General features: G+C 40.6%; 1 protein-coding gene across 2 annotated transcripts in view; it reads left to right on the top strand.

The window, feature by feature from the left end:
* The window catches only part of pigg (phosphatidylinositol glycan anchor biosynthesis class G (EMM blood group)), a 115251-nt gene that overhangs the window by 8945 nt on the left and 82368 nt on the right, over window positions 1–23938 (top strand). Inside the window, exons 1-3 of one of the 2 annotated variants that reach the window (XM_029726588.1) lie at window positions 2868–2984; window positions 6499–6708; window positions 8003–8191. In XM_029726588.1, the coding sequence (XP_029582448.1) occupies window positions 6541–6708; window positions 8003–8191 (357 nt within the window). In that variant the 5' untranslated portion in view covers window positions 2868–2984; window positions 6499–6540. Of the gene's footprint in view, window positions 1–2867; window positions 2985–6498; window positions 6709–8002; window positions 8192–23938 lie in introns of those variants that run through there. The other variant, XM_029726577.1, reaches the window with a different exon arrangement.

Below are 23938 nucleotides of genomic sequence, written 5' to 3'. Positions count from 1 at the left end.
CTGCCACTGCGAGGACGATCAGCTGTCCGTCCTGTCTCCCTGAAGCGTTGTCTTAGGTGTCTCACAGTACGTAAATTAAAAATTATTGCCCTGGCCACATCTGCAGTCCTCATGCCTCCTTGCAGCACGCCTAAGGCATGTTCACGCAGATGAGCAGGGACCCTGGGCATCTTTCATTTGGTGTTTTTCAGAGTCAGTAGAAAGGCATCTATAGTGTCCTAAGTTTTCATAATTGCCTACCGTCTGTAAGCTGTTAGTGTCTTAACGACCTTTCCACAGGTGCATGTACATTAATTGTTTATGGGTTATTGAATAAGAATGGGAAACCGTGTTAAACCCTTTACGATGAAGATCTGTGAAGTTTTTTGGATTTTTACGAATTATCTTTGAAAGACAGGGTCCTGAAAAAAGGCAATTTATTTTTTTGCTGAGTTTAGAATATTGGTTTCTGGACAATATGTAGGACTAAAAGAAAATGCCCTGGGAAAAGAACAAAGCAATCAGATAATCTGCATTACTAATACTCTGGGGAAAAGTATAATAAGCCTGCTGATATAAAGGCACCAGTGGTGTCCATTTTAGGACATGCTCTTATCTCTGTCCTCGTTTGTAATGAACCTAGCTTATTTTAATGTTTGTATTTTTTTATTTAACCTTTATTTAACTCGGCAAGTCAGTTCAGAACACATTCTTATTTACAATGACGGCCTCCCAGAGAACATTGGGTTAACTGCCTTGTTCAGGGGCAGGACGACAGATTTTTACCTTGTCAGCTCGGGGATTTGATCCAGCTACCTTTCGGTTACTAGTCCAACGCTCTAACCTCTAGGCTACCTGCCTCCCCCATTATAACTCTTACACAATGCTAGTTGCATTTTTGAGGCCCTCCTTAGTGCTAAGTCTCAATAATGCATTTTGCGTTTCAGCGTGTTCCCTGAACATACTAGTGATGATTACTTTGGTTCCGACACCGACTAATAAGCTTATGTGTCTGGTCCTCACTTCCTCCAGAGCTCAGACAAGGCTTCCCTTGGTTTCCTCTGTTCCTCCACTAGGCCCCAACACTAGCTCTTCTCTCCATCGACTCCAATGCTCAACAAGCATATTTATTTTCCCTGCCAGTCACATCCTATGCAGGAGAAGGAGTCGCCTCAACAAATTTCCTGTGTTTCCCCAGCCTCCCAATGATGAAATCGGTAGAAACCCTGCTTGATACAAGCTTTTCTCCTGCATTTGAGGGTTTTCCCACCACATCTAAGAACAAGCCGGTGCAGGCTTCAACTGAGTTCTCTCTCTCACAGATGGAGGGTTGTGTTGTTCGTGTGAGCTGAACCATCATGGATGGATAGACTGGTGTTGTCTCTAGAGCAATGGTTTTCAACCTACAGGTGGTCCACATTGTTTTATTTGTTTTAGATTTTTGTCTTCCAAAGATAACAATAATAGGCCTTTAATTTGTTACATTCACAAATGGTGGTCCTCAAGAACTTTTGAGGGTGATATGGTGGTCCCCGGAATAGAAATAGTTGGGAACTGCTGCTCTAAGGTTTGTGTAGAGAGCCTGCTTAAGATCAAAAGTCAATCATTGATCTAAAGTTTCTGCTGACTTTGGAAAAGTAGGCCTAGCTTGAAAATGAATAAGTTGGCCCCAATCAGGGTTTGACGCTGTGGCAGAGTAGTGATTTAAGATATCCATTTGGACCACTTTGGGGTTCTGAATGGTAGATCATTCAGCTTTAGAAAAATGCTAGCACTGTAGTTTTAACAATTGCTTCCATGAACAATTATTCTGGCTAGTATTCCAAGGTAAAGTAAATGGCTTTATCTGAGGAAGCTATTTGTACTTTCAGCACACTGTAAAAGTCAGATTTAGGAGTTCCTTTTTCCTTGGATTGACAGTTTACCCCTTTTTAGTCTAGCGTTTGATCATGTTTGTGATGCAGTTGATAGGTAGGTGATTGTCAAATGTATCACTTCGATTCTTTATCACGTCTTGTTCCTCTCATGATCTAACGACATGCAGCATTGAAGCGATATAATTTATTTTCAATGATGGCCTACCTCCTTTTGAAGTTTGTAAAAATACATCTCTTAAGAGAATGGAAGTGTCGCTGGAGAGTAAAACTGTGGGAGTAGGGGGTCTTTGTCCCCAGCCGCCGACTTCAAACCTCTTTTTATTTTAATCTTGGGGAGTTTAAAAAACTGCATATCCATGAGAACTTCCCAAACTAAAGCACCAACATTATTTATTTCCGAAGACTTTAATGACTTGGGTAACAGCGTCATCGACTTTAAAATGGTGCCAGAGACAGATTTAGCAGACCTTTTTTCCCCACGAGATAATAAAACACAATAGTACAAAAGATAAAATAATGAACAATTAGTGTTTGATTTTAGTGTTTTATTCACCACCGTATCTTCACATCTGTGTTTGGCTCACTGCCAACCGTCCCCCTAGGCTCGCTACTCTTCTTCGGTCAATCCTTGAGTGGAGTTGTTTTGACAATTAGGCTAGTGTGAGATATGTTAGGCTAGAGTGCTAAGGTTTTCTGGCAGTGTTGAGTAGTATGCACTGAGTATGTGAATATAGGCAAGCATGCTTGCAGTCATTCAGACATTCTGCCGCTAAAAATAGGGCTAATTCCTCCAGTTTTGGACTAGCCTAAATGTAGATAATTCTGGTAGTTTTGCTTGAATTCCAAATGCCAGCAGGTCCTCCCAACTACTGCTAGCTCCGCTGCACTAATGGACTAAAGCACCCGCACAACCATGTGGAGGAAAACAAAGCATGGAATCCATCACGTGGTTTAGATTTGGCACCGTTTTCGGCTTCCTTCTGTGAGGCTGACCGAAGGTTAATTGCCCCAGAATGCCTGATTGTGAGAAATCACAGTGATTATGCAAGGCGTTGCGGTGTGAAAACATGCTGATTTGCATCGCATGTGACTGAGTAGTGAGATACTGCCAACAACATCCAGGCCTATGTGAGTTGCTTCATTGGCTTTAACTAGCTTAGGAGGACACAAAAGCATGTGATACAGTGATACTTGAACTGTTTATGGTACACAGTTGGTCATTCAGTGATTGTTTGGAACACAATCTTACACCCATTTCCCATTGTAATTGCAGTAGTTCTGGTGTTAGCCTATTTCTACTGCAAATTACACTTGAGTAAATGGAGATGCCAGCGTAACGAAATAAAATTGGTAGTCAGAGAGACAATGATTTTGACCTTTTCTATAACATTGATAGCAGTGTTGTAGTAATCGAGTACGGTCTTGAGACCACATATTGAGTGTCTCCGCCTGGTTTCGGAAACATTTGTACTCCGTCTCGGACAGTAAGGACTCGTAATTTCTTCCCGAGACCAGCAGAGTAAAACACTCATAGTTATCAGCTTTCATTCAGAGGGTGCATAAAAGCGCTTCTCCAGGCCAAATATTTACACTTATTTATTAAAACATGAATATCTTAACAGCCTTTATCTATTATAGTCATTTTTGTGCACTGGCGAACCTATAGGCCTTCAGTGTGTGACAGGTTCATGATTCTGAAAGGACAGCAATCGTAATACCAGCGCACACTGTAGGAAAGTGCACTTTTTGTAAAGTATAAAGGGCCAGTGGTGCAGTGGAGGGTATACGCAGGTATAAGCCGTAAACCCACTTTTGTTTGTGGGCATTGCATATACTCACTTCTTAATCTCTACTGCATATCAAAGTAGTGTAGTGGAGGTATATGATTGATCAATTATGTAGTACAATAGAGAAGTCATGCACAAAGTAGCCTACACAATCGCAAAGCCTGTGAAATATGTTCAAATGCGCGCTGCACACACAGCCTAGTTTCAGCGGAAAATCATCTGCAGGCAGCAAGTGTGCATCTCTCAACTGGTTACCATACCAGCTCAATCGGTAGCTGGTATGGTAGCAAAGATGTTTCAATTCATAAGATCTAACAGTAAATGCTAACAAAGGCAACAATGGGTATGCAAACCAGGTATTGAAAAAGTTTAGTTCTAAGTGTTGGTTAGTAGGCTATTTGTGATGTGCAATTGTCATCATGTGCTGTTTGTAGGGTAGACATGGATGGGCCTAGGTGGACAGAGGCCCACCCACTGGGGAGCTAGGCCCTGACAGGCCCACCCAATCAGATTGTGGTTTAAGCATTGTTGTAGACTTAGACAATTCAATTTGTCTTTTTTTATTAGATTTTTTAAGTGTGATTTTGACACTGAAAGATCTATAGGAAAACTGTTTTATTTTTTATTTTACATTTTTAAACATATGAAAACATTTTTCACACGTGCCTTTCCTTTGCTGGGCGAGATGTATGGGAACTTTTTGGCAAAATTAGAGTATACCCACTTCTCCAGGCATCACTGCATAGGGCTGATGGAAAGACAGCAGTCACACACAGCATGAAGTTAAAGTATAAGCAGTCCATAGACTTGGACATAGTTAGCCAGTAGGTCCCAATCATAAGAATACAAAAACACAACCATTAAGCATTATCCAATTGAAATGTACAACTATTACTTCCCATTCCAGAACAACTTTTCATGTTTAGCACACAGAGTAAACGGTGACCTAAAGTTTAAAGTCTAACTGAAAGTGTTTTAACTACTTTACAGATATGAAATAGAATAATATCATTATATCAGTAAAAAAAGTTTATGCTACAAAACCAACTTTATAAGTTTTAAAAATAGGTTCTATTTGACTCAACTTTCCATGATGTACACTAAGGCATATTTGGCAGAAGAGATGGATGCAGTTCAATGCATGATTATTATAATTAACCAGTACATTTATTGGTAGTCCAGGAAGTATTGCTATCAGGTTGTAAATCACAGCTGGCCTGGTACATTGTTTGCTGCCATGTTTCAGTTTCAATGACTCAATATTCTGGACAAAAACGGGCTGGGAATGTCAATACAATCTAACTAGCAAAGGCAATGATCACAAGTCAGTCATAACGTGGCTAATAGGCTAGCATTTCTATGTATGTAGCAAGCTAAAAACACAGAGCCTAACGTCAGTTAGCTAGCTAGCTGCAAGGAGAATGTCATGTCATGCCATTGGAGGAGTGGGCGAGTGACATCCATTCAGGTGTATTTTGTATTGTATTTTGTGGCTTTTGTGTAGCTGTGATTGACTATAGCACACCGGTCTGTATAGACTCTGGTCCTGGACAAGACCAAATGTTTTATGTACTGCATTGTCTAATTGTCCAAATGCATGGCCGGTTTCCCATTCTATATTACTATAGAATTTTCGCAAATGTCTTAGTATACATCATACCCAAACATTCTATGAATTTATGAAAACGTGAAAATGACCATATCAGAGTGGTCGCTTGTCAGAAAATGTTTTCATGATGCTAAAATGCTTTCAGTTCCACTTTAAATGCAACAATCGTTCACACAAAAGTTATTCTCAAAGAGATGGCTAACAACAGCAAGCGCACTGCAATAAAAAACACAGTTCCACTAACCAGATTATCTTAATTTGAAACTTAACTTCTTGTTGAAAATTATTCTTTAAAAGAGAGAAGCTAACAAATTAGCAACAACATTCTCTTTGATAACACCTGCTGCGTCAGCGGCAAACTAGCGGTCAACAAAAGCTAGGTACTTGACCGTGGGAAAGCTACTGCTCGCTATTGCACAGTGACCTGTTGGCCTTCAAGAAGTTTCCATACGTTTTTGTAAAAACGGCTCCACCCAGTAAGTCAAAATGTTGAGTGATTGATTCCACTGTCACTCCAAAATGTTGCCCTAATACAGTTGGCTGATGCCTTTTATCTAGCTTCTGATGGCTGCCCTAGCCAATGGCTGACTTAGCTAGCTAGATGTATCTCCCCAGAGACTAGCAGTGTTAACCATTTCCTTTCCAACAAAAACTGATTATTCAAATAATTATTTTATAAATCCTTAGCCCTTCTCTGAAGGTGTGGAAGGCCCATTGTTCCCCACTGTATTTGGGTTAGTAATAATTTGTACAGTGGCTCTATTTTCCCTCAGCATGCATTTATTTAACTTCTGAATGCCTAAAGAATCCATATCTTGTTCTGAAATAGGAACACAGAAATACTGGACATTTTGAACTCCTATTATGTGGTGATTTGACAAAATTACAATCATGGTCTTGATTTGGACTCACATTTTTCTGGTCTTGACTCTTGATCCCCTCTTGGTCTCGGTTTTGACTCGGTCGTGCCCCCACTCCGGGCTTGGTCTTAACTCGGACTCAAATTGCTCTGGTCTTGGTCTTGAATCAGTCTCATTTTAGGTGGTCTCAAACAACACAAAACCTTGATTGATAGTCTACACAGAGACAATTATTTTTACTCTTTCTATAACATTAATAGGCTACAGAGACAATGATTTTTACCCTTTACATCTGGTAATAATATGTTGCGTATTTGGCCTATTGCTAGTTTACGTACGTAGGTTGACAAACTCCCTTGGCCCTTCCCATTCTGCTCCCCGTTTAGGCCCTGACCACAGGTAGTATCCCGGGCTTCATCGACGTGGTGATGAACCTGAACTCCCCAGTGCTGCTGGAGGACAACCTCATCTGGCAGGCCAAGACAGCGGGCAAGCGGATGGTGTTCTACGGGGACGACACCTGGGTGAAGCTCTTCCCCAAGCACTTCATGGAGTACGATGGCACGACCTCTTTCTTCGTGTCCGACTACACCGAGGTCAGTCAGGGTCGTTATCTGTTTGAAGGTCAGGGTCATATTGACTGAAGTTTAATGATTTTCTATTAGGTAATATTTCGAACATACTCTACTATGGATGTGACAAATGTAAAAAAATTATTACGTTTAAATGTAAAAAAAAAAAGAAAAGACGTGAATTCACAATTCAGATGTGGTTCTGAATATGACCCCATATGCCTACCATTTGTCACTAGTTACCACTGCCAGAAAGTCATAAAGCCAGCCTATTTATACAATTCTCTTCTTAAAATGTGATTTTAATTCTAACCTTAACCTTAACCACACTGCTAACCATATGCCTAACCTTAAATTAAAACCAAAAATATACTTCTTCTTTTCATACATTTTTACAAGTTTTGACTTTATGGCTGTGGTAACTAGTGGAAACAGTACCAGACAGCGCTCACCTTACTGCTGTCCTCACCCACTCAGCAATGATGGTATTGATGCTGTTTTAGGTTCTCTGTTGTGTGCCTCTCCTCCAAGTTGTCAGTACGTGCTTCATGTACCACTTATCATCAATGTCATGGCTAGTTGCAGTGATGTATGATGTCCCACAATCTGTTGTTATCGCCACATATGGTGTTTGAGAGCTCATGCTTTGTACTTGCAGAGCTATCATTGTACAATGTCAGATTTCTGGCATCTTGTAGTCTGGTTCTAGAGATGCCATTAGGGGATTGATGCCGGCTTCATCTACCATTGACAATGGCTGCATATCAACTGCAATTATTTATGTAATCAGCGCTGTGAATTCCTCACTCCGCCCCTTATCGAACTGCTGCCAGCGATGGGTTGGGTCTCACGGAGCCTCTCTTTCAGCATTGCACCTGTGCTGCCACTGTAGCTTAATTCCACCTGGCAGAGTTAGTATTTCATCACCTTCTCGTTTAACTTCTCAAAGTATTGCCATACAGAACTTTGCTGCTGTCGCTTCCCTGTCTCACTATTTTTCCAATTGTTAATGACGATGACGTGCGGAGCGCTTTATATCCATGGCAAATAATTTACTACTTACAGCATTGTTGCGTTAGGTATTTGTAATACTAAAGTTTTTGCCTTTACGATCATGATTGGGACCAGTTAATAGTAGTTTTGCGATAACTGCAAAAAAAAGAATGCTTCTGTAACAGATTTTTTGTAAACGTTAACGATCCTAAATTAGTTTAAACGTCACACCCCTATACTGTACACAGTTTGTCAGATTCAGAAACAATGACACAATCATGAGTTTTCTGTGTTGATACTGTATGTCTGCCCTGACTTTTCCTAGGTTGACAACAACGTGACACGTCACCTGGATAGCACGCTGAAGAGAGACGACTGGGACATTCTGATCTTGCACTACCTGGGCCTGGACCACATCGGCCACATCAGTGGACCCCACAGCTCCCTCATCCAGCCCAAACTAATGGAGATGGACGACATCCTCAAGAAGATTCATGGCTCCCTCATCTTAAAGGTATAGCAGCCTACTTTTCAATCGCAAAATGACACATATTTACTTTGGAGTTCAGATGTTGCCTATTCATTCTCAATGGGTTGTTTTGTGAAATTAAAAATGCACATTTGCATTATATTCAGGCAGTCCATTTCACTGCCAGAGAGGAATTGAAAGAAATAGTCTGTGTATATATTGTTCTAATCAATATTCTAAGAACAAAATGTTTCAACTTCATCTTTCCGTTTACAAATCACTTGCATGTCCGGAAATATCCCGTTTATTTTCATCCTCTTGTAATGGGGCTGGAAAATTATGACAAGTATCATCATTTATTTCTGGGAGAATGTCCTGTTATGATAAATGCGTTTGAAGCGCTCAACAGTCCTTTTCCTGTTTTTTAATAGGATCCTGACTGAAAACGGTGTTCTTGTGCATATTTAACCATGCTAGCTTTTTAACTCTTGCGCATATTCAGCAGGGAGCTCTTTGAATGAAATGTGCTTCAAAGGCTCCAAACTCTCCCAGTGGAAGCCTGCTGCTGTTGCCTCTACTGTTCTTTACACAGTACCATTGTGACCTAAATATATAATATTGTGGTCCCATTGAGTCTTTCTTAGAGCTCTGTGAAAAACCCACAAAGTATGTTCCCTTAGATGACTGAGATAACGGGTAGACTTTCAATGAGTTTCGAGGTATAAAACATTCCAGTGACTTTCATTACCTTGCAGAACTACCGATATCCTGTTTCTTCACGCTGTGCCGGTGCTGTGATAAAATAAATGAGGCATCGTGCATAGTGGTCATCTGGGAGACAATCAAACGCAGGCTTCCTTGGCTCCGCCGGTAAAAAGGTAGTTTGAGCTTCTGGCCTACTTTGTCCTGCCCTGATTTATAAAGGAGAAGCCAGTACCTGCAGTGCGGGACAACATGCAATCTGAGCTACAGTTTCTGGAGGGGGAGGGATTCAATTGCTATTTTTAGTGTTCACACTACTCAATACAATAGGGCTGACATTTGTTAATGGACAAGCTACTGGGCAGTGGCTACTTCCAAAAACAGAGGTGGAGGGACTCTGGACATCATTGAAGATGGTCGTTCTTACTAGGGCAGGCTTTTCTAAACCATTAGTCTTGCTACTTAAATGGTTTAAGTTCATGTTTGACAATATGCTTACTTGAATTGGTGTTGTCTTGACCATCAAAGGTGTATTTTTGTTGTATAGCTTAACTAAACAGGATTTGGGTTGAAGCTTTCCAACTCTCTTCATCTTTGGAGAAAAGAAAACAATCTGTAACAAAATGGATTGCTCAGAAGGCCAACTCCACTCTGGCACATCTTCTGTTGTCTTTTCTCATGTGCACAATTTGATTTCTAAGCATGTTTTCCCACGGTGCTGAAAGCAGCCCTGTCAAATATACTCCTGCTTCTGGGTTCTCACAGCCTTCGATGAAAGGGAATATGGAGGCAAAGAAAATCCGGGCTTGATCAGCGTATGTCAACTCCTTTAAACCAGCCACGTTGTGAGTCTGTTCCCTGCCACTGCTGAATCCACCGATCCCCGAAACAACAAGAGAGGAAACGTTGTGGGCACAATCTGCCATATCTGCTAGTGTCAACATCCTGTCCCCACTTATTTAAACTGTCCGCTGAGGTTTAGATGATTCTCTTTCCCCCTCTGTGTAATGGCTGCTGAAGGCAACACCCTCCCCAGAAAATAAGGAAATAATATAATTAAGGTACCAAAGATAGTTACTTTATGAAGGCTAATCTATTGAAGATAGTCTAACTAAAAATCCTTTCATCTCTAGGAACCTTGGTGTGAAAGCAGCGGTGCGTAACTCCAGACCAGCCATGGTCTAGGCCTTTTTAATCCTTGCCTTTACACAAAGGACTGATGTTCTACCATTAAATCATATCAAGCTTTATTTATACAACAAAATTCAGACGTGGAATGCAACATGCTTCACAGGAAAAAACTATGAAAATATTTACTACACAACAAACATAAGAGGATAAAAAAAACAAAAGAATAACAATAAAAACTGAATGACTAAAAACCTCCCTAAGGAAGGATATCGTGTTATTTACAGACAACGGGAGTGACTATATCCCAGTTAAAGGGAGAGGAAGAGAGAGGAACGAGTGTAAAATTGACATTTTCCTCATCCCAAGGTCAATCTCAATCATCCAGAGCGAGAAGACTTTACTTTTTAGAAGAGGGCCAGGGGGCCAATTCTCACACAAAGCAGTAGAGCATTAGCCATGAAACAACATCATGACGAGGTCCCTCTTGTACTTTAGACTTCTTTGATAATGCATTCAGTTCAGCTCATATCCTCAGATGTCTTTGAAAGTAGAACAGCTCTGTGGAGTACACACATTTTAAATGGAAAAAACAGGACACACACACAGGAACTAGATCACACAGAACTTGTAATCAATTGAATTTAGAAGTATGTTTACCAGTGAGAACCAATTTCTTGAATACACTGAATGTTCGTCCTTCAGTGAACGCAACCATTCAGTGTATCGAAATAATTGGTTCTCGATTCCGGAGGTTGATATACAGTACCAGTCAAAAGTTTCGACACACCTACTCATGCCAGGGGTTTTCTTTCTTTGTACTATTTTCTACATTGTAGAATAATAGTGAAGACATCAAAATGATAAAATAACACATGTAGTATCCAATGTTTTTTAAACAAATCAAAACATAGTTTAGATTTGAGATTCTTCAAAGTAGCTACCATTTGCCTTGACAGCTATACACACTCTTGGCATTCTCTCAACCAGCTTCATGAGGTAGCCAACTGGAATGCATTTCAATTAACAGGTGTGCCTTTTTTAAATTTCTTTCCTTGATACATTTGAGCTAAATCGGTTGTTGTGACAAGGTAGGGGTGGTATACAGAAGACGGCCCTATTTGGTCCATATTATGGCAAGAACAGCTCAAATAAGCAAAGAGAAATGACAGTTGATCATTACTTTAAGACATGAAGGTCAGTCAATACGAATGTTTCAAGAAGTTTGAAAATGTCTTCAACTGCTGTCGCAAAAGGCGCTATGATGAAGCTGGCTCTCATGAGGACCACCACAGGTAAGGAAGACCCAGAGTTACCTCTCCTGCAGAGGATAAGTTCATTAGAGTTCAATGCACCTCAGATTGCAGCACAAATAAATGTTTCACAGAGTAACAGACATCTCAACATCAACTGCTGAGAGGAGACTGCGTGAATCAGGCCTTCATGGTTGAATTGCTGCAAAGAAACCACTACTAAAGGACACCAATAAGAAAAAGAGACTTGTTTGGGTCAAGAAACACAAGCAATAGACATTAGAACGGTGGAAATCTGTCCTTTGGTCTGATGAGTCAATGTGAGATTATTAGTTCCATCCGCCATGTCTTTGTGAGACGCAGTGTATGTGAACAGATGATCTCCGCATGTGTGGTTCCCACCTTGAAGCATGGAGGAGGCGATGTGATGGTGTGGTGGGCTTTGCTGGTGACACTGTCTGTGATTTATTTAGAATTCAAGGCACACTTGAAGAGCATGGCTACCACAGCATTCTGCAGCGATATGCCATACCATCTGGTTTGCGCTTAGTCCCACTATCATTTGTTTTTCAACAGGACAATGATTCAACACACCTCCAGGCTGTGTGAGGTCTATTTGACCAAGAAAGAGAGTGATGGAGTGCTGCATCAGATGGCCTGGCCTCCACATCACCCGACCTCAACCCAATTGAGATGGTTTGGGATGAGTTGGATCGCAGAGTGAAGGAAAAGCAGCCAAAAGTACTCAGCATATGTGGGAACTCCTTCAAGACTGTTTGAAAAGCATTCCAGGTGATGCTGGTTGAGAGAATGCCAGCAGTGTGCAAAGATGTCAAGGCAAAGGGTGGCTGAAGAATCTAAAATATATTTTGATTTGTTTAACACTTTTATTTGGTTACTACTTGATTCCATATGTGTTATTTCATAGTTTTGATGTCTTCACTATTATTCTACAATGTAGAAAACAGTAAAAATAAAGAAAAACCCTTGAATGAGTTAGTGTGTCAACTTTTTTTGTGTGCATTATGTTAATGTTAAACAATTGTATTATTCAAATACCTTGAGGAAATCTAAATTATCGTTTAAATTGTTGCATAGACCGCTTTTTAATACACTGATTGAGAAATGTACATGTTAAATTAAATGTGGAGTGCTGTGTGCATTACCCGTTCACATTCTCTGATGAAATGCTTTTCCCTTAGCATAAATTAAAGAATTGTAAAAGCAGCAGGACTTATGTTTACATTTGTCATTTAGCAGATGCTCTTATCTGGAGCGACGTACATTTAGTGCAATCATCTTAAGGTAGCTAGGTGGGACAACCACATATCACAGGCATAGAAAGTACAGTTTTCCTCAATCGTAGCTATCAGTAGAGTCAGAGCTGGGAGGGGGGGGGTCACGTGCAAGGTGCTGGTTAAGTTTTTAATTTTGTATTTAAATCTTTATTTTTTGCGGGGGGGGTTGAGGTGAGGAGGAGGATTATTTAAGATAGTCTTTGAAGAGGTAGGGTTTCAGATGTTTTCAGAAGATGGGCAGGGACTCTGCTGGCCTAGCTTCAGGAGGAAGCTGGTTCCACCATTGGGATGCCAGGACAGAGAAGAGCTTGGATTGGGCTGTGTGGGAGCTGCCCTCCCGGAAGGGTGGGAGGGCCAAGAAACCTGAGGTGGCATGTGGGTGGCATTTTGTAATACAGACTTAATTTAATACCAGATTGAGTTTCACTTCTGTTGAATGTAACCATGTAGGGATCTATTCTATGCAATCAGTGGGCCTCTAAATCAGTGGTTCCCAAACTGTGGGGTGCGCCCACGAGGGGTCGACAGAACTCAGCTCGGCTTTCAACTTACTCTTGAAATTTGTAATAGAAGAATGTACAAGATGCAATTTCGAAATTGGCTAGTGCAATTTTCCTCATGTTAGTCATTGAGAGCTTTTTTTATCGCTATTTATCGCTTGTCAGAAATATCCAGATTTTGTTGAAACGTTTCAATCACTCATATTCCACGAATACACATTAGACATGGCAACATGTATAGAATTGCAAGAAAATTTGCTTTAGAACTCCAACTTGTTCTCTGCACCCCATGACAAAATGTGTAGAATTTCAGGAAATAAGCATTTAACATGCTGAATATTCTCTCCGTCAGCAAGAGGGGTTTGAACAGTTTGCCATGAACAGTGCTTGGGCCCATAGAAATAGACATGGTGTGTGCGCGGCGGTTCCCAAACCAAAAAAGTTTGGGAACCGCTGCTTTAAATGACCAGCCATTCACATTACATTGTTTCTTTCACGTGCATAATCACTTTATCAATTCTATTTGTATTTTGGAAAGAATGTAAGAGTTTTTCAGATGAATGTGTTCGTTGTTCTTTTTCAGGATGTGCTATGTGTTTACTAGTATATTTATACAAAGCAATTCAAGTACGAGGGTCACCTAAATACTGCGTTTAAAAATGGTTAAAACATTCATTCAAATTTGTTACAATGATCTGTGGAATGTCGTCACAAACAGAATAAACCGTTATTTGTTTACTAGGGTAGGATGGAGTATCAGTCTTGCAGATTACATCACCTTGTGGTTTAGGTATCCATCAATTTAGAAACCCCCCAAACTCAGCCGTGTCCATGGCAGCCTGCATCCCAGGAGCTAATCTTAGTTGAGAGCAGAGGATTCATCTTTCTATCAGAGGGGGTTGTGTTATTCTATTTTGTCCTGAGGTCCGCAATAACAAGAGAACCAACAAACCAACACCTCCCTCTTCACCAGACCCTCCTGTTCTCTGAGAGGCCTGATTGAATGGCCGACGTGCTCGCTTCCATCCTGACACACCAGGCAGATGAGCTTGCAGAACAGGCTCAGTTCCTGGTGTTGGTCTGGGCACCAATTAACTTTGGCCCTTACCTGTCTCGCTTCTTCTCTCAGCTGCTCTGCCAAGTTCTTCAGATTCCTGTTGATCTGAAAGCTTCTGCCCCTGACCTGAGCGTTGCACTCCGGGCAGGATCCGTCGGAGGGATGTCATGCAGAAGGTGTGGTGGTTGCTGAGAGAGACCGGCTTGGTGTAGATTTCTGTACAGACAGAGCAGCGAAGGTGGTATTTCATAGCAGAGGAAGACATGGCCATATCGGAGCTGACTGTGCTGTGGTCAAAATGAGAAAGTTAAGACAAGTATGTCTCTTAAACACAGCTACAAGTTAACCTTTTATCTCAGCCTCAAGTGATTGGTGTTTCTGTCTTAAAGGGTAGAACGTTCCCTTATACACTCACAGGACAATACTTTTCCCACAGTCACTCTGGCCTTATCCTTAATCCAACACATTTATGATGGGTTTCTTACCGTTAGGCCAAGCCAGACATTGCACCATGTTATTGTATTAAATGGTTCCTCTATCATATTGAAGCGCATGTATCAATATGTGTATTGAATAACTAAAGAAAGATGCACACCCATATAATCATGTATGGATCAATTCTTGAACAGCTGATGCAAGGCATTATCCATATTATAATTAACAAATAGAATACAATTATACCGTGACTACTTGAAATGTCATGTTTTGATTATGTGAATGTATAAAGTCAAAGCTGAACCTCTTAAAAGTAGATGGTCTTCACAGAAAGCTTTGCCTGATAAAGCGGTCTCTTGTCACTCGTGGAAAGGACCGAAGGCCTCTAAGTGAACCTCAAAGAATGTGATTGTGATTGTTTTGGGAAGGTAAAACATTTTCCTTACAAAGGCCCCAAAGGATGTTTACAGATACTGTGAATTTTTAAAAGGTGAAACCAGAATATTTCAGACTTCACTTGTGAGTCGAACCACTTTGAATAGTCTGTTTCAAGCCACAGAAGAATCCATAAAAACATCCTCTTTGTGCGACTACCCAGAGAACTTCCATGCATTTATCCATTTTGGTATGATATTTCATGTCACTATGACATTCATACAGCTCTTTATTTTTCTTTCTTTCAGTGCGGGCATCTGTGCAATCAACTTTTCAGCACGGATGCTCAGAACGTTTGTCATTTGGTTTGAAAGTATAGATTTTCTTCCCATTTTTAAAGCTCTGATGAGTGCTGGCCTCGGTAATAGGAGGGTGACATGCAGGACACTGCCGTCTCTCATCCTTTTACCTTTTTCATTCTTGCAACAATTTGCCTCAGGGTCAGCCTCTATTCTCCTAGCACATCACTCTCCCACATTACAATCTGGGAATGATGTGAGGTAGGTAGCCTAGTGGTTAGTGTTGTGCCAGTAACTGAAAGGTTGCTGGTTCGAATCCTTGAGCTGACAAGGCTCTGTCGATTTGCCCCTGAGCAAGGCACTTAACCCTAATTGCTCCTGTAAGTTGCTCTGGTTAAGAGAGTCTGCTAAATGACTCAAATGTAAAGGACCTAAACTCCTAATGTAAAGGACCTAAACTCTGTTATGATGCTGCGTATTGCTTCTTTTGTTGAAGCTGGGATAGGAGGAGTTATTTTTTTTTATAGAAAATAAACTTTTAGTTGTTGTTTTTCTTGTTCATTCCGAGATGTGCAACATTTTACAATTTGTGGATTACTCCCAGCAGCTTGGCATTAAATCGGAATAGGGCACGACAACGTATGTATTTGGTAAGCTACAAATGAGCACACTGGCAGTACCGCATCGTAAATCACAATGGCTGCCTCATTGCACGAGAGGGGAAGGATCATTTGTATATCTCCCCTGTTCTGTTTGGACCACAGGAAGAGTAGCTGCTGCCTTGGCAACAGCTAATGGGGATCCTAATAAAATACTTTTGCTCTGCCTCCTTATAGACTCAACTGAACAAATAACCCAATCTGGGGTGATGAGGACATTATTTTTTCCACCCGCAGTTCATCGATCTTCATCTCTGATAGACTTTTCAATGTTTGTCTCCTTACTTTCCGCCAGACTGCACCTGCAACTTGCGATGTGTGGCAGATTGACACTTTCCTGCTGGTGCTAAACACCCCGCTTGAAGAGGCCCTGGGGTTGTTTAATCAGAAATACAAATTGCCCTGCAGTCAGGACACCTCACAGAGATGTGGCGGCAAGCAGTTCCCAGACTCGCTGATTAAACACCAATCAAAGTCGAGCAAGCATTTTAGGGGGTGGAGGCCTCAGCGCTAGCATTCATTAGTCTTCATCTAGTGGAGTTTTGCCCCTTTTTCCACGCAGTGCCAGTGACTGTTACTTAAAGCACTACTGTCTTCACATTTGCAGTTTATACTGTTTCTGTGGTTCAGTATTGTTTCTTGAATGAATAAATATGCCTAGACATTTTGGTGAAATGTGGCTTGTTTAAATACTAGGGTTTACTGATGCAGTACTACTAGCTTCCTGGTGAGTTCGGAAGAGCCCGACAATGGGTCTACCAAATCCTAAATGACTTTCTATTGAAGACACAAAGACAGAATGTCCCACCCCTCCCCCATAGTTTGAAGCTGGCTTTGGAAAAAAGAAACCATGTCCATTAATTATAATGCACATTATAATTCACATTTCTTGTTGCTGCAGGATTATTATCCTGCTGTAGCAAACTGACTCAAATTAATATATAGATTTTAGATTTTATTAGGATCCCCATTAGACAACACCAATGGCGACAGCTAGTCTTAGTAGAGAGAGTGATTTATTTCAGCTTTTATTTCTTTCATCACATTCCCAGTGGGTCAGAAGTTTACATACACTCAATTAGTATTTGGTAGCATTGCCTTTAACTTTACTAGGGTAGGGGGCAGCATTCGGAATTTTGGATGAAAAGCGTGCCCATAGTAAACTGCCTGCTACTCAGGCCCAGAAGCTAGGATATGCATATAATTGGTAGATTTGGATAGAAAACACTCTAAAGTTTCCAAAACGGTTAAAATAATGTAACAGAACTGATATGGCAGGTGAAAACCTGAGGATAATCCATGTAGTAAGTACTATTATTTTGAAAGCCTGTTTTTCCATTGAAAGCCTATCCACCATACAAAGACTTAGGACCCAGTTCACGATCTCTATGGCTTCTTCTACATGTGGCCAGTCTTTAGGCATTGTTTCAGGCTTTTACTCTGAAAAATGAGGGAGATGCAGCACTTTCAATGAGTGGACAGTGGACATTTCCAGACATGAGTCCAGCGTGTGATCGGGAGCGCGATTTTCTTGTTTCTCCTTTTCTATTGACGAAGCTTTTGTCCGGTTGTAATATTATTGATTATTTATGACAAAAACAACCTGAGGATTGATTTTAAACATCGTTTGACATGTTTCAACAAACTTTTATTGTACTTTTTTTACTTTTTTCGTCTGGATGTTGAGAGTGCGCTTTGTGCCTTTGGATTACTGAACTAAATGCACCAACAAAACGGAGGTTTTTGGACATAAAGAGGGACATTATCAAACAAAACAAACATTTATTGTGTAACATGGAGTCTTCGGAGGGCAACCATATGAAGATCATCAAAGGTAAGTGATACATTTTATCGCTATTTCTGACTTTTGTTACTCCTCTTCTTGGCTGCTAACTGTTTGTAATGATTTGTCTGCTGGGCGCTATTCTCAGATAATCGCATGGTTTGCTTTAGCCGTAAAGCCTTTTTGAAATCTGACACAGCGGTTGGATTAACAAATAGTTTATCTTTAAGCTGGTGTATAAAATTTGTATCTTTTATGTGTGTTTATCATGAGAATTTCTGTTTTGTTGAGTTTCACGCTCTGCATTTTCACCGGATGTTGTTTGAGACAGTGGATTATTGAACAAAACACGCTAACAAAACTGAGGTTTTTGGATATAACCATGGACTTTATCGAACAAAACTAACATTTATTGAGTAAATGGGAGTCTTGTGAGTGGAAACATATGAAGATCATCAAAGGTAAGTGATTAATTTTATAACTATTTCTGACTTGTGTAACTCCTCTACTTGGATTGTTACTGTTTGTAATGATTTGTCTGCTGGGCGCTGTTCTCAGATAATCGCATGGTATGCTTTCGCCGTAAAGCCTTTTTGAAATCTGACACCGTGGTTGGATTAACAAGAAGTTTATCTTTAAACCCATGTATAACACTTGTATGTTTCATGAATTTATATAATGAGTATTTCTGTTTTTGAATTTGGCGCTCTGCAATTTCACTGGATGTTGGCCAGGTGAGGTTAAATTGGCCCATTCCTCCTGACAGAGCTGGTGTAACGGAGTCAGGTTTGTAGGCCTCCTTGCTCGCTCAAGATTTTTCAGTTCTGCCCACAAATTTTCTATAGGATTGAGGTCAGGGCTTTGTGATGGCCACTCCAATACCTTGACTTTGTTGTCCTTAAGCCATTTTGCCACAACTTTGGAAGTATGCTTGGAGTCATTGTCCATTTAGAAGACCCATTTGCGACCATGCTTTAACTTCCTGACTGATGTCTTGATATGTTGCTTCAATATATCCACATAATTTCCTGCCTCATGATGCCATCTATTTTGTGAAGTGCACCAGTCCCTCCTGCAGCAAAGCACCCCTTCAACATGATGCTGCCACCCCCGTGCTTCACGGTCGGGATTGTGTTCTTCGGCTTGCAAGCCTCCCCCTTTTTCCTCCAAACATAACGATGATCATTATGGCCAAACAGTTCTATTTTTGTTTCATCAGACCAGAGGACATTTCTCCAAAAAGTAAGATCTTTGTTCCCATGTGCAGTTGCAAATCGTAGTCTGGCTTTTTTATGGCGGTTTTGGAGCAGTGGCTTCTTCCTTGCTGAGCGGCCTTTCAGGTTATGTCGATATAGGACTAGTTTTACTGTGGATATAGATGCTTTTGTACCTGTTTCCTCCAGCATCTCCACAAGGTCCTTTGCTGTTGTTCTGGGATTGATTTGCACTTTTCGCACCAAAGAACGCGTCTCCTTCCTGAGCAGTATGACAGCTGCGTGGTCCCATGGTGTTTATACTTGCGTACTATTGTTTGTACAGATGAACGTGGTACCTTCAGGCGTTTGGAAATTGCTCCCAAGGATGAACCAGACTTGTGGAGGTCTACAATTTTATTTCTGAGGTCTTTGCAGATTTCTTTTGATTTTCCCATGATGTCAAGCAAAGAGGCACTGAGTTTGAAGGTAGGCCTTGAAATACATCCACAGGTACACCTCCAATTGACTCAAATTGTCATTTAGCCTATCAGAAGATTCTAAAGCCATTACATAATTTTCTGTAATTTTCCAAGCTGTTTAAAGGCACAGTCAACATAGTGTATGTAAACTTCTGACCCACTGGACTTGTGATACAGTGAATTATAAGTGAAATAATCTGTCTTTAAACAATTGTTGGAAATTTTTTTGTCATGCACAAAGTCGCTGTCCTAACCGACTTGCCAAAACCATAGTTTGTTAACAAGACATTTTCTGGAGTGGTTGAAAAATGAGTTTTAATGACTCCCAACCTAAGTGTATGTAAACTTCGGACTTCAACTAATATATATATATTATATATATATATTATATATATATATGTATATGTATATGTGTATATATATATGTATATATATATATATATATGTGTATATGTATATGTATGTGTATATATATATATATATATATATATATATATATATATATACGTAGAAAATAACATGGCTATATACAGGGAGTACCAGTACTGAGTTGATGTGCAGGTGTACGAGGCAATTGAGTTAGCTATGTACTGTACATATATGTAGGGGTAAAGTGACTAGGCAACAGGATATATAATCGATTGTAGCTGCAGTGTGTGTGTCGTCAGTGTGCATGTTATGCGTATGAAGTGTGTGTGTTGGAGTGTCAGTGTAAGTATGTGTGTGTGCATAGTCTGCAAAAAAGGATCAATGCAGGTAGGCAGTGTAGCCATTAGATTAGCTATTTAGCAGTCTTCTTTAGAAGTCTTATGGCTTGGGGATAGAAGTTGTTCAGGATCCTTTTGTTTCCAGACTTGGTGCATTAGTACCGCTGGCTTGCCTTGCGGTAGCAAATTCCTTGAATTTGTTCTGAACCTGGAGACTTTGAAAAGACCCCTGGTGGCATTTCTGGTGGTGTACGTGTGTGTCTGTCAGTGCTGTGTGTAAGTTTACTATGCAAACAATTTGGAATTTCCAACACATTCATGTTACTTATAAAAACAAGAAGCGATGCAGTTTGTCTTTCTTTAACTCTTAGGCAAGAGCGACTGACATGCATAGTTTTGATATTAGCCCTCTGATTACAATGAAGAACAAGATTTGCTGCTCTGTTCTGGGCCAACTGCAGCATAACTAGGTCTTTCTTTGCAGCACTTGACCAAATGACTGGACAATAATCAAGATAAAACTAGAGCCTGCAGGATTTGCTTTGTGGAGTATGGTATCAGAAAAGCAGATCATCTATCACAGACAGACCACTCCCCTTCTTTACAACCGTTGAACCTATATATTTTGACCATGACTGTTTACAATCTAAGGTAGGGGTGTCAAACTCATTCCATGAATGGCCTAGTCTACAGGTTTTAGTTTTTTCCTGTAAATTAAGCCCTAGACAACCAGGTGTGGGGAGTTCCTTACTTAAGTCATCAATCAAGTACAAGGGAAGAGCAAAAACCAGACACTCAGCCCTCCGTGGAATGAGTTTGACACCTGTGATCTAAGGTAACACCAAGTAATTGAGTCTCCTTTAATAGCTCAACAACCACACCGTTCATTACCAGATTCAGCTGAAGTCTACAACTTAGGGAATGATTTGTACCAAATACAATGCTCTTAGTTTTAAGAGATGTTCAGGACCAGTTTATTACTGGCCACTCATTTGAACATTGACTGCAACTCTTTAGGTTTGCAGTGACTTCACTAGCTGTGGTTGCTGACGCATACATGGACACAGGCTTTGTTTAATGCCAGTGGCAGGTCATTGGTGTCACGTCCTGACCAGTAATAGGGGTTATTTGTTATTGTAGTTTGGTCAGGACGTGGCAGAGGGTATTTGTTTTATGTGGTTTGGGGTGGTGGTTTGTTTAGTAGGGTATTTGATTTATGTATTCCGGGGGTTTTTGGGCACTGTTCTATGTTAGTGTATTTCTATGTTCTGTCTAGTCTTTTTGTATTTCTATGTTTTGTTTATTGGGGTTGGACTCTCAATTGGAGGCAGGTGTTTTCTAGTTGCCTCTGATTGAGAGTCCTATATATAGGAAGGTGTTTGTTGAGTGCTTTGTGGGAGAATATTCTGTGTATAGCCTTGTGCCTTACCAGCCTGTGAATAGTCGTTGTGTTTTCTTTGTGTACGTGTTTATTTTGGTTCTCCTTCTTGTCCGAATATAATAAAGAAGATGAGTGCACATTTCCCCGCTGCATTTTGGTCTAAATCCGACAACAGCCGTTACAATTGGTAAAAATAGAAAAGAGTAGAGGGCCAAGAGTGCTGCCCTGCGGTACACCACACTTTACATGTTTGACATTAGAGAAGCTTCCATTAAAGAAAACACTGAGTTATATTAGATAGAGAGCTCTGAATCCACGATATGGCAGAGGTTAAAAAGCCATAACACAAGTTTTCTCAACAACAGGTTATGATCAATAATATCAAAGGCTGCACTGAAATCTAAGAGTACAGCTCACACAATCTTATAATCAATGTCTTTCAACCAATCATCAGTCATTTGTGTCAGTGCACTAAATGTTGAGTGCCCTTGTCTATAAGCATGCTGAAAGTAAGTTAATTTGTTTACAGATAAATAGTATTGTATTTGGTCATTGTATTTGGTCTGAGGTGACCCTATTACCACCACACCGGAAGTCATGAGTCAGCTATTCGAGTGCATACTGCTGACATGCATTTCTTCCTCCTGCCCGTGTTCCTGCCCGTTTCATAATAGGACAATCTAAATCCAAAATAATTGTACATATTAGTAAAGACTAGATTAAATTGAGAATAGTCTGATGGGTGAAAATAAGATCACTTGATGAGAGAACAGGTGTGCAGCCAGAGGCAAGGAACGGAGCACAGCTTTTATTGCGCCTTTCTCAAATCATCAGTAGCCTATAGTCGCAGCCCCTAAGACATTCTAAGGTTTGTATCATTCACAACTAAAGTTGCCAAATAACTCTAAATCTAGCATATAGGACCTGTTTCAAATGATCACTCTTACGCTCAGCATAGCCACTTCATATGTGCACCCGCTCCGCAATGGGAAAAATATCCTTTATTTTTTTCCAGCTAAGTTCAATTATATTCTTCTTACTATACAATCATATAATATAAAGTAATGGCATATCATTAAGCATACAGTATCTTGTCTGCTAAATGAACTAGCCTACAGCCTATGGCATGTCACACAGCCAGGTAACATACAGTAGGCCAACTCATATTCTGTTCTTCTGAATTACATTTTCTTCATATCATGTTTCTTAAGACATAACTAAAATAAATAATGCATTTATTGTGATGGTGTATATTAAATTGACTTTTTAAAATGTAGATGTTTCAAAGGTGCACATCAGTGACTTGTATGTGTGGAGGCCTGGAGATGCTAAACGTGTTTGTTAATCAACGGTCAATTACCTTGAGAAATAAGCAAGATGGCGCCGACAGAGATGGGCGCCTCGCTTCGAGTCCTTAGGAAACTATGCAGTATTATTTTTTTATGTATTATTTCATACATTGTTAGCCCAGAAAATCTTAAGTGCTATTACATACAGCCGGGAAGAATTATTGAATATAAGCACAACGTCAACTTACCAACATTACGACCAGGAATACGAATTTCCCGAAACGAATCCTTTGTCCAGACCACCACCCAGGACATTGGATCTAATCCCAGAGGCCAACCCAAAACAACGTCGCCTCCTGGTCAGACTATCGAAGGCGTGCACACCACCCACCGCTTCCTAGTATAATACTCGCCAATGTCCAGTCTCTAGACAACAAGGTAGATGAAATTAGGGCAAGGGTTGTCTTCAAGAGAGACATCAGAGATTCTAACGTTCTTTGTTTCACGGAAACATGGCTCTCTTGGGATATGCTGTCGGTACAGCCACCGGGTTTCTAGATGCGTTGCGCCAACAGAAATAAACATCTCTCAGGGAAGAAGGGCGGGGGTGTATGCTTCATGATTAACGACTCATAGTGTAACAGTAACAATATACAGGAACTCAAGTCCTTTTGTTCACCTGACCTAGCATTCCTTACACTCAAATGCCGACCGCATTATCTCTCAAGAGAATTCTCTTCGATAATAGTCACAGCCGTGTATATCCCCCGCCCAAGCAGATACCACGAAGGCCCTCAAGGAACTTCACTGGACTTTATGCAAACTGGAAACCATATATCCTGAGGCTGCATGTATTGTAGCTGGGGATTTTAACAAAGCTAATCTGAGAACGAAGCAACCGAAATTCTATCAGCATATTGATTGTAGCACCCGTACGGGCAATACACTGGACCACTGCTACTCTAACTTCCGCGATGCATTTAAGGCCCTCCCTTCGGGAAAATCCGACCACAACTCCATCTTGCTCCTACCGTCCTATAGGCAGAAACTCAAACAGGAAGTACCCGTGACAAGAACCATTCAACGCTGGTCTGACCAATCAGAATCCACGCTTCAAGATTGTTTTGATCACGCGCACTGGGAAATGTTGTGGGCAGCCTCAGAGAATAACATCGATTTATTTGGTGAGTGAGTTTATAAGGAAGTGCATTGGAGATGTTGTACCCACTGTGACTATTAAAACCTACCCTA

Source organism: Salmo trutta, chromosome 3 (genome assembly GCF_901001165.1).
Source record: "Salmo trutta chromosome 3, fSalTru1.1, whole genome shotgun sequence".
NCBI classification, from domain to species: domain Eukaryota; kingdom Metazoa; phylum Chordata; class Actinopteri; order Salmoniformes; family Salmonidae; genus Salmo; species Salmo trutta.
The sequence above is the reverse complement of the archived record's forward strand: the minus strand, read 5'-3'. Positions and strand labels throughout refer to the sequence as shown.